The sequence below is a fragment of the Phragmites australis genome, chromosome 9, assembly GCF_958298935.1.
Source record: "Phragmites australis chromosome 9, lpPhrAust1.1, whole genome shotgun sequence".
NCBI lineage: Eukaryota > Viridiplantae > Streptophyta > Magnoliopsida > Poales > Poaceae > Phragmites > Phragmites australis.
The window spans coordinates 36,063,107-36,077,917 of record NC_084929.1 but is presented as its reverse complement, the minus strand read 5'-3'; the positions used below and the strand labels follow the sequence as shown (position 1 = coordinate 36,077,917).

At 39.0% G+C, this 14,811-nt stretch overlaps 1 protein-coding gene across 1 annotated transcript; it reads right to left on the bottom strand.

The window, feature by feature from the left end:
- Positions 1-1,847: 1,847 nt before the first annotated feature.
- Positions 1,848-5,758, bottom strand: LOC133929529 (probable cytokinin riboside 5'-monophosphate phosphoribohydrolase LOGL8). The gene is made up of 7 exons (XM_062376318.1): positions 5,434-5,758; positions 4,737-4,834; positions 4,200-4,230; positions 3,530-3,629; positions 3,370-3,440; positions 2,519-2,662; positions 1,848-2,373 (listed from the first exon to the last, which is right to left on the bottom strand). Exons 1-7 carry the CDS (start codon positions 5,656-5,658, stop codon positions 2,278-2,280), a joined length of 765 nt encoding a protein of 254 aa, XP_062232302.1. The 5' UTR covers positions 5,659-5,758; the 3' UTR covers positions 1,848-2,277.
- Between the last annotated feature and the right edge of the window lie 9,053 nt (positions 5,759-14,811).

The following is a 14,811-nucleotide window of genomic DNA, read 5'->3' as shown; positions in this document are numbered from 1 at the left end:
TAAGATCTCACTTGTCAACAGTATGAAACACCATTGTACGATCGTCTCCAATAAAACCCAACTTTCCATCGTATTCATGCTAAGTCTAGTCAACCCAGTTCGTCCTTCATCGAAAATCCCAACTTTTTTTTTGTTCTTTCCCATTTTTAATTGCAAATTAGGTTTTATTTTGTATTTATTTAGTTTTGCTCTTATTTGCATGATTTCACGAGTAGAGTACGACATGTCTAGAAGAATCGATGAGCATTGAGGACATTAGGATATCCTAAGACCTAGTTCATAAAGATCATTGAGCAACATTCATGCAAGTGTCATTGATCACACTGACGCTAATGTAGAAAAATGTGTATTTTACTTTCTAAATACATACTTGTCAATATGAATCACATATTTAGGGTTTATTAGTATTTTTCATGATTACCTTTGCTTGTGTTGCAGTTAGGATTCAGCTTACCGATCGTAGCTTGGTTACCGAGCTCCGACGGTAATCGAAAAGTCGTGGTAACTGGTCGAAATTTATAAAAAATTCGGACAAAATTCATTTAGGAAAATTTGAAATTTGAGGAAAAAATTGCAATTTTAGCCGCTCGGTAACTGGTTGAATTGGACCGATTACCGAGTGATTTTTGCGATTTATCAAGCGATTTTCTCGAATATACAGTAATCGTTCAGTTTTCTCGATTTATCGAGCGATTTTCTCGATTTTCAGTGAAGTTAAAAAAAAATCCAAAAATTATCTCAATCTTGTAAAATCAATAACTAATTCATCTGAGTTTCAAATGAAGTGAAATAAATTTTGTTGATTTCCTTGTAATATGATTTACATGATAAAAGTATTTATACTCATAAAAAAGTTCAAAATTTTCTGTGAGAAAATATATTTGTTAAACCAAGTTAAATGTATAGTTTACTCTTTGCTAATCAAAAATCATAAAACTAATTTTGTTAATCTTCTTATATGGTCGTGTCTTTTAAAAATATATGAAATAATAAATTAGTTATTGTAACATGCAGTATTGTATAAGTGTGTTGCGACTAGATTAATTTATAACTAATCCATCACACCTCAAAAATTAGTGAATATGTGTAGAAGAGTTAATCATAACTAATGGTTAATGTGTGCAAACTCTGCAGAGTATAAAACTGATTAATTAGCTATGTTCACAGGCAAGAGCGAGTTTAGACTTTTTTATGATTAATAAGAATCTTGGATGGTTAATTTTAAATGATCAGGAGATGGTAACCCGATGAGTTGGTAGTTGAGTGTGAAATATATAATGAGTTAGTAGTCGAATAAAATCTGATTTGAGCATATAGTGAATAAAACTGCTATATCTTCTTGAGTTCCATATTGTTATAGCTTAGTTATAGTAAACCTGAGTCAAACGATTCTTATCTTAATAATATATAATATTACTTGCTATCTCTAATAATAAATATTACTTAGTTAAAAAACTACAAAAAAATCAATAAAACTGAAGACTACAGAAAAGACTGCTATATCTTCTTTGTGTTCCATATTGTTATAGCTTAGTTACAGTAAACCAGAGTCAAACAATTCTTATCTTAATAATATATAATATTACTTGCTATCTCTAATAATAAATATTACTTAGTTAAAAAAACTACACAAAAATCAATAAAACTGAAGACTACAGAAAAAACAAAGCATCTAAGTCGTATTTCCCTCGGTCGACTGTCTATAATGTGTTTTTATTAGAGTTCTTGTTCTTCTAGTGCTGTTTAAAAACTCTAATATTTCTTTTAATATATAAAACCGTATATCACTTATATTATCACCTCATATGATAAATCTGATTCTAACATACATATAGAATACACTGAATACAATGATTATTCTTTTAAAAAATCGAACGTGACAGCTCGTTAGAAACCGTTGTGCACCACCAGAGGATTCAGAATGGTCACGCACGCAGCGTAACATGGGCAATACAAAATCCAGAACCTGCAACATACCACTACCTAGCTTGGATGATAATAATATGTACTATATTCCTTCCACGATCACCATAAGATCTCTAAAGCACTGGAATGCTAATCATGTATGTTATGCAAGATCTACAGCACTGGACTGCTTGCTAGTCATGTTATGCCACCAAACAGCCATTAATAGTGCCAGCACATTGAGATCACCAACCCAATGGTCTGGTGTCCCCTTGATCCCTTCCATTACACTTTGATCAGGACAAGAACAAAATATTTGCAGCTTCGTCACCGATTAGTTAGTGTAACACTAGGCATGCAGAGGCTGGAAGATCAGGATGAAGTGATCCCAGACTCCAGCCCAGGGACCAGGTTATTCTGCTTCTGGTCCTCCCAAACCAAGCCAACATCATACTCGGGGACGTAGTCCTGCGGTAGGTAAAACAGATTGATCGAATATTCAGGGAATTAAGTCATTCCATACAAACATGGAGCTCAAACATTAAAATTAACCTCCAACTTCGTATAGCTGTATAAAGGAACACTAGAGATATGTGCAGGGTAGGGGTTTGACCTCCAATTTCAAAACTAGCTCCTTGGCTGTCGGAGCCCATATGATGATGCGCCTCGCCTCCTCCGTGATGAAGCCTTCATTAACAGCCAAGTCGATGAACGATAGAAGAGGATCATAGAATCCGTCAACGTTCAAAAGGCCAACCTGGTAATATATATTTTCAAGCAGTTACATGAAAGCTACCATGAAGCGGTAGCAATGGTAATGTGAAGTCATCAATATGATTACTGAATGATCCATTTACAACCACAGAATCGTATCTGATATCACCTCACAAATAAATAGCAATTTAGCAGGGCTATCAAACTCATAATAGTGACAGATAAGGGAGAGAAGAGAAACATATACTTGACTGTTCTTGTCCTTCGCAACTTCACAATTATATATCTGGCTAAGCAATTATCCAACATACGCAGACCAATACATTTCCTTGTGCATGCAACGCGTCATGCAGTATAAGACCCTTCAACCACCATTCCATTAGCTGTGTGGGACTATTCTTTAAGTATGGAGTATATCTTATTAGAGCCAGATATAAAAGATACGTGACCTACGGTCTCAACAATGTTCTGATGCTGTGATGTCGACAACATGTTTGACTAAACCATCCTTTCAATAATTTGTTGCTGTGAGGGTGAAACTTTTTGTCACATATGAACAAGGCAATGCGGTAGCATCAGATCACAACGGCTCTAACGAAATTTTAATAAACAAATCAGCACTAATACATCTACTTAAGCAAAGTGGGTTGACAACACATGCAAAAAAGTGCATGGCACCACCTTCAGATTATTAAGAAGCTATGATTATTGTGTGAGAAGCACATAGAACAAATGGAATCTAGTTTTTACCGGCTTCTTATGGATTCCTAGCTGTGCCCAAGTGATGACCTCAAGCAACTCCTCCAGGGTTCCGTAGCCACCTACCAGTTTATTTGAATAGAAAGATTAGAAACACATAATTTATTTCCGAAATCTTGCTTACAGAATAATTGAGTAGGCTATATTATACCTGGTAAAGCAATAAAAGCATCAGCAAACCGAGCCATCTCGGCCTTCCTCTCATGCATGCCAGAAACAGCTCTAACTTCCCCGACAGGCTCTCCGGTTACCTGCAGAAGCATATGAACTTTGTAAGAACCCAATAGCTTCTAAACAACAGATACAACTAGTTACATACTCCAGGAGACCAGGACAGGAGCAGTGGCCTGAAACGTCAAAAGCTAATGGTCACAGCATATCTCATCTAGCATTTAGAATTGCAACGTCAAAGCTAGTGTCACAAGTCACAACTACGAAGTACAAACTGATGTGTATCTTTTCGACATGTACAAGTTAAAATGCTATAAAAGGAATGAAGAATATCTACTGGACAAGGTATGAAGAATATCTACTGGACAAGGTATATATGAGCTTATCGACCGCTTGCAATTCAATATTATATAATTAACACTAAAGGGTTATGTCATTAGACAGGAATACTGCGTTCATTATTCATTCGTTCAAACAAAGGCAGATCAGCTCTTGTGTTATGACAATGACACATGGAAAATTGTATGAAGAATACAATTAACCATGGAAAATTGTGTTATATCTAACTTCGGTTGTACACCGAGCCTAACCATGTGAACTAAAGTATCATGGAATAGCAACAAAATACAATGTCACAGCCTTTGACTCACCTCTCTTGGCATGAGTGATTTTGGAATTATCCTGCCAAAAAGAATAGTGGAAACAAGAAAAAAAAAAAGGCATATTAATTTGAGGCTAAAGCAGTCAAACAAGTACCAGGGCGACAAGCTGATCTTTTCCCATGCAAAGATACTGGCAAGCCTAGAGACAGCTAGAGGAGGCATGCAGGTCTTTCAAGAACTGGACTAGATGCACAATAGTTTACTACTCAGCTAGTCAGCTTGCACCCTAACCGCCCATTGTGAGCATGGAAACAACTAGCCTTTCGAAAAGAAGACCGAAAAGTCGCTCTGAAACCGAATGCAATCGGCATGGCTTGCCCCCCGCTGCCCAACGGTCCCAGCCGCAGTCTGCACAAGGCTGCCATCTCTGTACCCAAGGCTGCCGTTTTGGTGCAGGGAGTAGCTGGAAACAAAGCACCCAGAGCAAGAACACCGCAAAAACACCCAGCAAAGAAGAATCGCATGGGGGCAGCCAGGTAAGTAGAAATGGGAGGGATGGCGATAGCGATAGCGATGGATACTAACCCAATGACATGGCCACCTCCAGCATGAACTGCATGGGAGACCAAGCCCATGAGGCCGATGGACCCACCTCCGTAGACCAGGTCTATGCCCCTCTCCACCTGCACGGCCATAGACAAGAGGGCGAAAAATGCTCAGAAAACTCTAGTAGAGTAGTACTAGTCTAGTCCATTCACATCACCTGATCAGAGAAAACCAAATGGAATTGAAAGTCATCGATGCATGCAAATGCAAGCAAGGGGGAAGGGAAATGTTTGTGCGTTCGGGCAAGCAAGTGAGGTGACAGGGTCATGATGCCAAGGGGCAAATGCAAATGGCATTTCGGCCTCATGCATGATGGTGGGGGTGGAGCAGCAATTCTTCTTCTTCTTCTTGCAGTGGGTGCATACGAGATGCGGTGCTGCACGATTCCATCACCACAACTCTCCCCTCTGATACAGCTAGCTCATCATGATACAGCAGGTCATCAGTCATGAGCATCAACATCCCAAACAAATCAGTAAGCGCGCGCAAGGGGGAAGAGACCAATGAATGAGACCGAAGTTAATTTGAAGGATTTCCCGTTTTATTCTACTGAAATAATGTACCCGCAACTCTCCCATGAATTAAACCCTCAAAACATGGTGTGGGTGTGCAAAAAGGAGTATTTGTGTAAACGAGACGGCACGGAGCTAGGACCGATCGATCCATCATTCGTTACCAGCTGGTTGCCGAGGTCGACGGCGGCGTCCTGGTAGCTGGCCTTCTTCCCCTTGGCGCTGCCGCAGTAGACGCAGATCCGCCGGAACCGGGACCGCCGCTCCGGCGCGCCATCTCCTCCTCCTCCGCCGCCGCTGCTAGACTCCTCTGTCGGTGCCGCGTCCTCGATGATCATCGCGGGCGGCGGAGCCTCCAATGCAAGCGCAAGCGCCGTCGTCGGGGTCATGGCGACGGGACGATCGAGCAGTCCCTCTCTCTGGTAACTGCGCGGGCGGTGGGTGGGGACGAGGGCTCCGGTAAGAGAGGCGAGGCGAGGCGAGAGAGGGTGAGCGAGCCTTCGTGAGAAGAGAAGGGGTCTCATCCCATCCGATTTATAGGGTTCGTGGGACACGCTTTCTTTTTTTTTATACGGTAATTCCTGTGTTCAGAAATAATACATGTATTTTTTAAAGTTTAAATTTTATATATTTTAATTAATATTTAGTTAACTTATAACAATATCTAATATATAAAAATTATATAACTAGATTCACAATTCAAAATAATTTCACATTATATAGTTTTTTTTATAAATGATAGATTTTGTGAAAAAAATCTTAATTAAAATTTAATTGAATGATGAAGTTATATATGAATCATATGAGATGTTTTCTTTGAAATTATCATCGTTGTTTCGTAGCTCAAACTAACCGTAATAAGAGTATATTGTCGGTTTTATATGGTGTCAGTTTACTAATGATGGTTTTTGAGTCGTTATTGATATCGGTTTTTTTAAATAGTGATAATCAATAAACTAACTAAAATGCTGCAGGCGTGTTATATGTGTATGCATGTGCGCCATTAATTAGTCAAGAAACACGGCACTACTCGCCCATACGGATGCTAGTTTAGTAAGTATACTGGTGGCTTGCGTGAGCGAAATTCTTTTGGCTGGGCAGGGGCGCACCGGAAAGACACATTTGTATCTATGGTAAGGGTAAAGATCTTGTGAACAATTATACATTAAATCTACTACCAAGTCATTCCTTCTAACCCAGCAAGGTATCTAAGGGCAGCTCCAGCAGCTCCCGTAAAGTACAGTTCTAGAGGTACTGTAGCACTTTTTTTTCCCTGTCGAGTAGCATCAACTGTCTCCAGCAGAATCGGCAACGGTGTACAGTGAAGTCGATCGGTGATAGATGGTGGCAAATTTGCGGAGGGAAGTAGCACCTGGTAACATTATTTATAGAGGTTATGCTGTGGGTCAAAAAAAAAAAAAAAAAAAAAAAAAGAAGAAGAAGAAGAGTAATAAAATGTAAAAAATAGAGTAGCTACTGAAGATGAAAAAATAGAAGATACTATAATAGTATTATGTATGATGTAATAGTATTATAGATAATGAATTTTTAAGTATCTGTTGAAAATTAACTAAGATATCTAATTTGAGATGAATAAGGCAAAAGGAACACGCTTGGCTGAACTCATTTCAGCGAAGATGTCAATAGCAACCCCTAAAACTCACATTGCTTAAAAATTAGTTGAAACTTACACTACTCAAGAATGGCAAATATGAATGATTAGAAACCATCTATGCCCGAAACCAGCTAAAACATAAGTGCATTGTCGTAACACTACTACAGAATAATACATCACTGCCGGCTCTAAAACCCCCTTCGCTACCGGTTTTGGAGTCGACTCTGTGTATCGGTAATCAATGTGGTTATCACTACCGGGTGGAGAATTCGGCCGACAATGATTCCTTGGGTACCACTGCCGGTTGGTGGCTTCAGCCAGTAGTGATTCCCAAACCATCTCTGTTGGCTGAAAGTTTCAGTCGGCAGTGTTGTGCCTCCCCCTTCTACTCCGGTCCTGTCCTCCCTCCTCGATTTCTCCGTCTCTCTCTCACTCATACATGCATACAATGAGACATATGTAATGCAAATCAATAATAAAGATACCTTTATTAATAGATAGTAATTCATGTCACACACATATATATATATATATATATATAATAGTTATCACATATACTATTATAAATAAGTATGTTACGACTGCATTTAACAAAAAAAAATCACATCTTACATAACAAAATAGGCATAAAGTTACTGACAGTTGACATATTGATCTTACAAGTCACGTCATCTTACATAGCAAAATAATAATGATTACAACTAGAATTAGGATTATGACATCTTTACACGTAAAATCACACTTCTTCTTATTTTTGAAGTTAGACAATTTTAACTCGACTTAGATAACTTGACTATTGTATGCCGCATGATTGGATTTGTATCCTTTATAACATGCTCCTTTGAATCCATTAACTTGTGCGTGGCATTTCTCTCAACTGGAGAACACTCCACTTTGCCGACCACAATGAACAACATACCATATCATAGCAGTCCTAAATTTCAGAGAATATGCAAAAATAATATACTACAAACCACACTAACACTAAAGAATATTCTTGCATAAAACTATTAGGCACAGTGGCTCTAGCAAATGGTTTTATTAGGACTTCAATACTGATTACATGTTTAGAGAAAAAATATTCTTCTCAAGTCAATATTCATGTGTCAGTCCTACTAGTTCAGAGAGCAGCTTCTTTCAAGACGAATTGGACACCCTATCTAAGGTTGACCTCAAAAGTTTTCTTTAATACATAGTAATTCATATCACACATATATACATAGTAATTAATACAAATTAGCTACTTTGTCTTAACGATTCGCCCTTCATAATGATCACGGGGTACATAGGGAAGTTCATCGGTGTCTTCCATGAGACTTAGGTCGACGTTTTCTCTAATAGGAGGTAGCGCGTTGAATTGATTGTAGTCTTCCTCGTCAACAACATTCTTCACTCCGACAATACTTCTTTTTCCTTGAAGAACCACATGACGTTTATCCTTGTTAGTCAGGTCCGGGTCCTTTACATAGAAGACTTGTATAACATTATTCGCAAGTACGAATGGTTCTTCTCTATATCCAACAAGTTTTTAGTCTACTGTAGTCATACACTCATACTGTACTTGTGAGGGAGAAAGTTCTGAAATGGCTCTGTTAGCTCGAGGTAGAATACGTTGGGAAAGAGGAGGACATCACTGTAGACTCATATAATCCACCGATAGTGATGTACATATATCACTGCTGGTCAGTGAATTAAGCCGGCAGTGATACCCTCATCACTGCCGGCTTAATACACTGATCGGTAGTGATAAGGGGTTCATAAGTCACGATAGCTGATTCTTCCCACGCGACTAATGAACCGACAATAATGCCTCATCACTGTCGGTCTATGAAAAACTGACAGTGATAGGCCGGTATATAAGCCCAGTTCTGTAGTAGTGTAAGAATTATATTTCAATAGAAATAGCAAAGATATATTATAGATTTATTCGTAAAAGTAAATAGATCATGCACAACCACCTATATTATCTACAATCAAGTTACAAGAGTTCTGAATACACAGCTATGCGAAGAAAATTTACATAAGGATATGGTGGAGCATTGCAATAATAATTAGAGCATGTCTTTATTCTAAAATTGCAGATCCGCTGTACCTAACTCTTTTTTAATATTACTAGAATTGCAGTTCCTCTTAGCTAATTCTTTATATACCATCCTCGTACAGATTTTAATTACTGCCCTCATAACCTCCTTCAAAACTAATCATTTTCTATGCAACCAAAACAATCCTCTAGCTGACCTGCACATTGCAGATATGAAATGGCATTGGTCTATAGGCTACCACCGAAATATACATGCTGAAATGGGCAAAAGAACTAACAGAAGCATATGAACTTGGCCATGCATGTCATACTCTTGGTAGTTAGAAATTTTCAAATTTTGCATATAGATTTGGTTGTACAGAGTTACAAGGTTATACCATATATGCACACTTGATCTATATAAGTAGCATGTCTCAATAGAATTAAATGCTCCAGCAACAAAAGGGAAATATTTTGTTTTTTTAATCTGAAACAAACAATGGTGGACAACACAATGTCATAGGTTTTCACAAAGCTGTTGGGCGTCACTAAACAAAGGGAAATATGTAAGTTGATGCATGATAAATCATTAAAATATTCAAAACCCTTGCTTATAAACATACCATTCCTGTAAGGTAAAAACGAACTATATCTCAACAAAGCTTGAAATTTTGGGATGCCACCAGATAAGTAGTTGGAACTTAATGAAGCCTGACGTATTCAGAGAGCACACTCATGTCAGATTTGTTAACTAGATTATAATTAAATGGCACCCAAAAGAAGATGTGCAAAAGTCTATGTCTGCCATAATTAGTAGTATAAGAATTGAAGGCTCATGATCCTAGCAAAGGCAATACTTATAAAACACCCCCATAGATTTACAATTAGTTTTAGATCAAATTGAAAGCTTATTATTGTTGTACAAAAATATCACATTTAAGTCTAGCGATATAGCACAAACTTGAAACTAGAGTATTTAAGTCTAAAAAGCCTTATAGTTATTTTGCGGTAGCGATTAGCTATTTGGCTAACAACAAATCTTTATAGCTGTTTATCTGTCATGCACTGAGGATATGCATTGTGACATAGGAGAAAAAGAGTACTTAACTGCATAGAAGAATTGCAAAAGCACATTGTCATTTCTTTCCATCCAGCAGCACTAGCAGTGTGTTGCGAATTGACTTTCAGCTACATGAAAATTCGAACCAATCAATATTACAGAAACTTTGGGCCAAGACTACTTACCTAAAGCAAAAATACTAAAGCACTAAATGAATCGAATATCTTTCTGCATGATCTCACTCAATATCATCCTAATTTTTTGACATACTTTTTGGTTGCCCATGTGTGTCCTTCATTGCAGGAAATTAAAATAGAGATAGTATGTAAAGGCAGTTAGTGAAATCAACAATTGAAAAGCCATGTATGGCTAAATCTAAACATTTGGAAAGGATGCAATCAGAAAGCTATGGTTTTCAACCAATCAGGCCTACATAAATAACAAACTAATAAAAAAAGAGTAGAAATTGTAATCTACACCTAGCGGTCATGTTTTTTCACAATTTGATCAGAAATGAATACTGAAGGAGGACCTCGCATTATAATTTCCCAAATAAAATATGCAAGCTTTGAAACCTTATATACTCCAAGTTATTTTTTAGGTAAGGAACCTATAACTGAGATGCGAAACCTTGGTGTCTCATATAAGGCCACGCCTAACAGATTTCCCTCGCGGACAAAATTTCCGTCGTGAAGGGATTTTCGTTCCCTTCAGCGCTCCAACGGTTTTCCTTCACGGTTCCCTTCACGACGGGATTCCCAGGGTCATTCCCTTCAGGACGCGATTCTCTCTCCTTTTCCTTCGCGATTCCCCTCGAAGGAAAGCTGTTGGAGATGATAGGAAATAAAAGGAATGAGAATAGTGAAGGGAGTCGGGAAGGGAATGAAATGAAGGGAATATGGTTGGGGATAGTCTAACTACATAAATATCGCTTCCCTGGATCACAATGCCTAGACAAGAGAACCACGTACAAAGATTTTGTAACTTCATCTACGCGGCTATAGCTAAGAATATGTGGGGGCACCTTGAGAAAAAAATAAAATAGAGAAAATAAACAAATCTGTAATTCAATGAAACAAAAACTTCAAAGCTTATTCAGGGACACAATTCCATACTAAGTGATTGAGGAGTCTGGCAACAGGGAATCAAGCAAGTTTGCTAATTTCTGGAAGCTTAGAACAACCATCATGTTCTTAGATTACCAATGTTAACATGACCATAAAGGGATTTATTGCATCCGCATAGGGAGGGATATAGCTCATCATACTTCCCATGCAAGTGATGAAATTAACTAATAAAAACCAACAATCGCTTTGAATTTGTCGGATAATGATCTAATGAATTAAAAGAACAATATCACAATGCACTATGGTATCGCCTGCTTAGTTTGTATTAACTCATAAAACAGGCTTCTTCTAATGTAGCATGCTCATCCGTTGTCTTAATGCCTTCGATGATATAATTCTCTAAGGTTGAAAGTGGATTTTGCTTTACAGAAGAAAATATACTACATGTATCTGTACTAAAATTTGCTGCTAGTATCCAAAAGCATATTTTAAACTTCAAGGATGTCTTGGATTTTGAAAATAGATTACATAGCTCCACAGAAAATACAACAAACTGCAAAACTCAGGAAAAAAATATATTAAGGAAGAACCAAAAACCTACATTAGAATGTCAATCTTACTTCAAAATTTCACAGCTTACATGACTTGTAATGATCCACCGTTGACCAAATATAAGAAAATAATTAGTCATATTCTAACATCATCTCTAACAGATACTCTAAAAATTCATCCCTTAAAACACTATCAGTATCCTCTAATATTATTAAAGTACTCTTTATTTTTTCTTCAACAACTTCCCTATTTTCTACTTATATTACTCTCTTCTTTTCTTTAGAACCACATTTATTTTCTATAAATAGTGTTACAGCTTCCTCCTATTGTCCACAAATTACAGCTCACTCCCGTTGGCTGCATCACAATCGTTACACTGTAGCACTAGATAGCCTAACACTCACCCATCAACCTCGTCTCTTCCAAGACGGTCTCTTCAACAGAAAGAACCTTATCCTATTCTTCTTCCTCCTCCATAAAATAGAAAAGCAATAAAAAAAATTAAGCCAAGCTTTTAGAATAAAAAACTATATGTACAGGTAATATAGTTTGTTGGAGTGTCCCAAAGTATATCTTGAGATGAAGACACGATATTTTCCTCCTTTGGGCAACGGCGCTGGGAGCAACAGCGGCAGATGGGGGAGGGGGTGGCGTGGAGGCTGAGGAGCAGCGAACAGGTGTGGAGGCGGCGAGGCGTTAGGAGAAGGGTAGCCACGGCGCTGGTAGATGGGATGAGAGGAGAGGAAGGCGACTGGGCACTGTAGAGGCGAGGACACATGGCTGGGCACGGTCGGAGGCGTGTCTGCCGGAGCCGGCCCGGGAACATACCCATACCGCGCGCACAGAGAGGTCGGACTGCCGCCGATGGAGGCCCTGAAGCTAGCTCGTGTCCGGCCGGTGAACGCCCAGCTGTGTGCTTGATGTCTCTCCACGAGTTGAGCAACCGGAACAAAATCGAGGAATAATTTATGTCCTATCCTATCCGATGCTATGCTATTGGAACACATGGAATGGATGATAGTTAGTACTCCTATACTATGAATTACTCTTTTCCTAAAAAACAAGACTAGTCTTGAGCTTTCACACGTGCAAGCAGGGGATTTCTTATTGCCTTTTTAGATGGTGCAAGCTGCAAGGGGGTTCGAGCAGTAGAGACGAGTAGCTACTACTAGTCTCGTGTTGCTCGTGGAGTATGCTGTGTCTTTTCACATTGAATTGAATTGCTACGCGTGCAGTGCAGCCAGACATACTGTACTACTGGCAGAGGCTTGCTGCTACTGCTGCCGACTCCATTTCCCAAGAAGAGACAGACACGACGCAAGGCAAGGGAAGCCATGGCAGCACAACTCGAACATGCATGCATGATGCATGCAAGATCAAAGTTGTAATCATTAGGTATGCTTTGGGAAGGGAAGGCAGGGCAAGCAACTCCTCCATTACCACATAGGAGTACTCCTATCTCTCTGTCTCCATCAATCACTGGAGTCTGGAGCCTCTCTTTCTGTCTAGGCATGTCATAGCTAGCTGATCGACGACTGTTGACCTAACACGCCACACCTATGCTGCTCTAAGCATCGATCGAGTAGGCTGTGTAGGAGTACTGGTAACGGTGAGGCTACTTAGGGTATTTTGGGTGTGATCGATGGTCAGCACGAGAGTAATCTGGCTGGACGGATGAGTTCATATATACTGTTTTAGTTTAGATGAGTTCATATATACTGTTTTAGTTTAGTCTAGTAAATATAAATGTATGTTTGTAGCTCGATTCGGTAGTAAACTTCGATTCAAGTTGCTGCATCCGTTTATACATACGAGTTTATTTTGTCAGTGTTAGAAAATTATTTTTATACGAACAACCAATCACAGTCTCAATTTTTATATTTACTCATACAGTCTCAGATTCGATTAACTAAATAAAAACTCGGTTTAATTTATCCAAACTGATATAAACAATAAAATATTCTTTTTTTAATATAAAATTCTACTCAATATACATATAGGATACAGAACAAACAATCATACCTTACTGCATGCGCACAACCTTAGTTAAGTCGGTACACGCTGCAATGCAAATGATGCAATCAGCAATGACTACAGCGGGTCCACAGCATACTCCACTACCAAGAGAAGAGAGAATCGATCCGATCCGATCCGATACGATCTGCAGAGGATACAGCGTTGCATTTCATGAACACGGCGCAGTTTACACTTGTTTTCCATCTGCCTCGTGCGTGCGTGCGTGCTCGCTCCTTCATGAATCGTGCAAAGACAAGGCTGCATGCGTCGTCGACTCATCGTGTTCGTCTACTCACTCACCTCCTCTGTTTGCTTCGCCTTGCGCTGCAGTGCAGGTACGAGTCGCCTCTGTCTCTGCCTCTGTGGAAAAATGGAAATCCATCAGTCAAGTCATGTCCCAGTCGGCCGGCCGCTTGTCGCTCCATCTGCCTGCACTTCTTCTGCCTCTCCTCCGGCTTCTCCTGCGTGTCTGCTCATCGTCCGGCGACAAGACACAAAGAGATTAAGGATCATCAACTGGCCTGTCCTATCAGCTGGAGAAGCCATACAAGGACGGACGGTCGTGGATGCAAAGCGTAAGGACAGGACAGGACAGGACAGGACAGGACACGATCAGGCTACCTTCAGACTGCATGCAAACCGAATTTCCTATTAGTACATCTGAGTCACCAGATCGGACAATGTTGGAGATTCATGTCCGTCATGAGTGTGGCTGCGATGCAACTAATATAACAAAATGAGATCCATACTCAATTCTTAATATACTATTTCAACAGTTTATATCAACAATTCACACAAAAAATCGAATTAGTTTTTTTTTTCTTTTCAAATTGTGGAATTAGGTTATGCAAAATATTGGGTCAAGTTATTTATTTTTTCGATTGCTATACTGCTATGTAATGACAATTCCATTGATTTTTTTAAAGAAAACTAGTCCTTATTTGAGGACTGAAAAACCTTTTGCTTAAAGAATCAAAGGAAAAACGAAAGGAAAAAAAAAGAAGTGGAAGATTTTATGGGCTGCCTGCCTGGAACCTGTGATTTCGCATGTCCCGCATACAGGCCCACGCCGAGTTTATGGGAGCCCACTTACAAAGAACCAGAACAACAACGATCTTAGAGTTTCCAGGTTCGTACCTGCATCTATTCTGGTAGTTTTCTCGAATATATATAGATTTTCTCTGCTAGTACCTCTACCAGTCAAAAGAACAA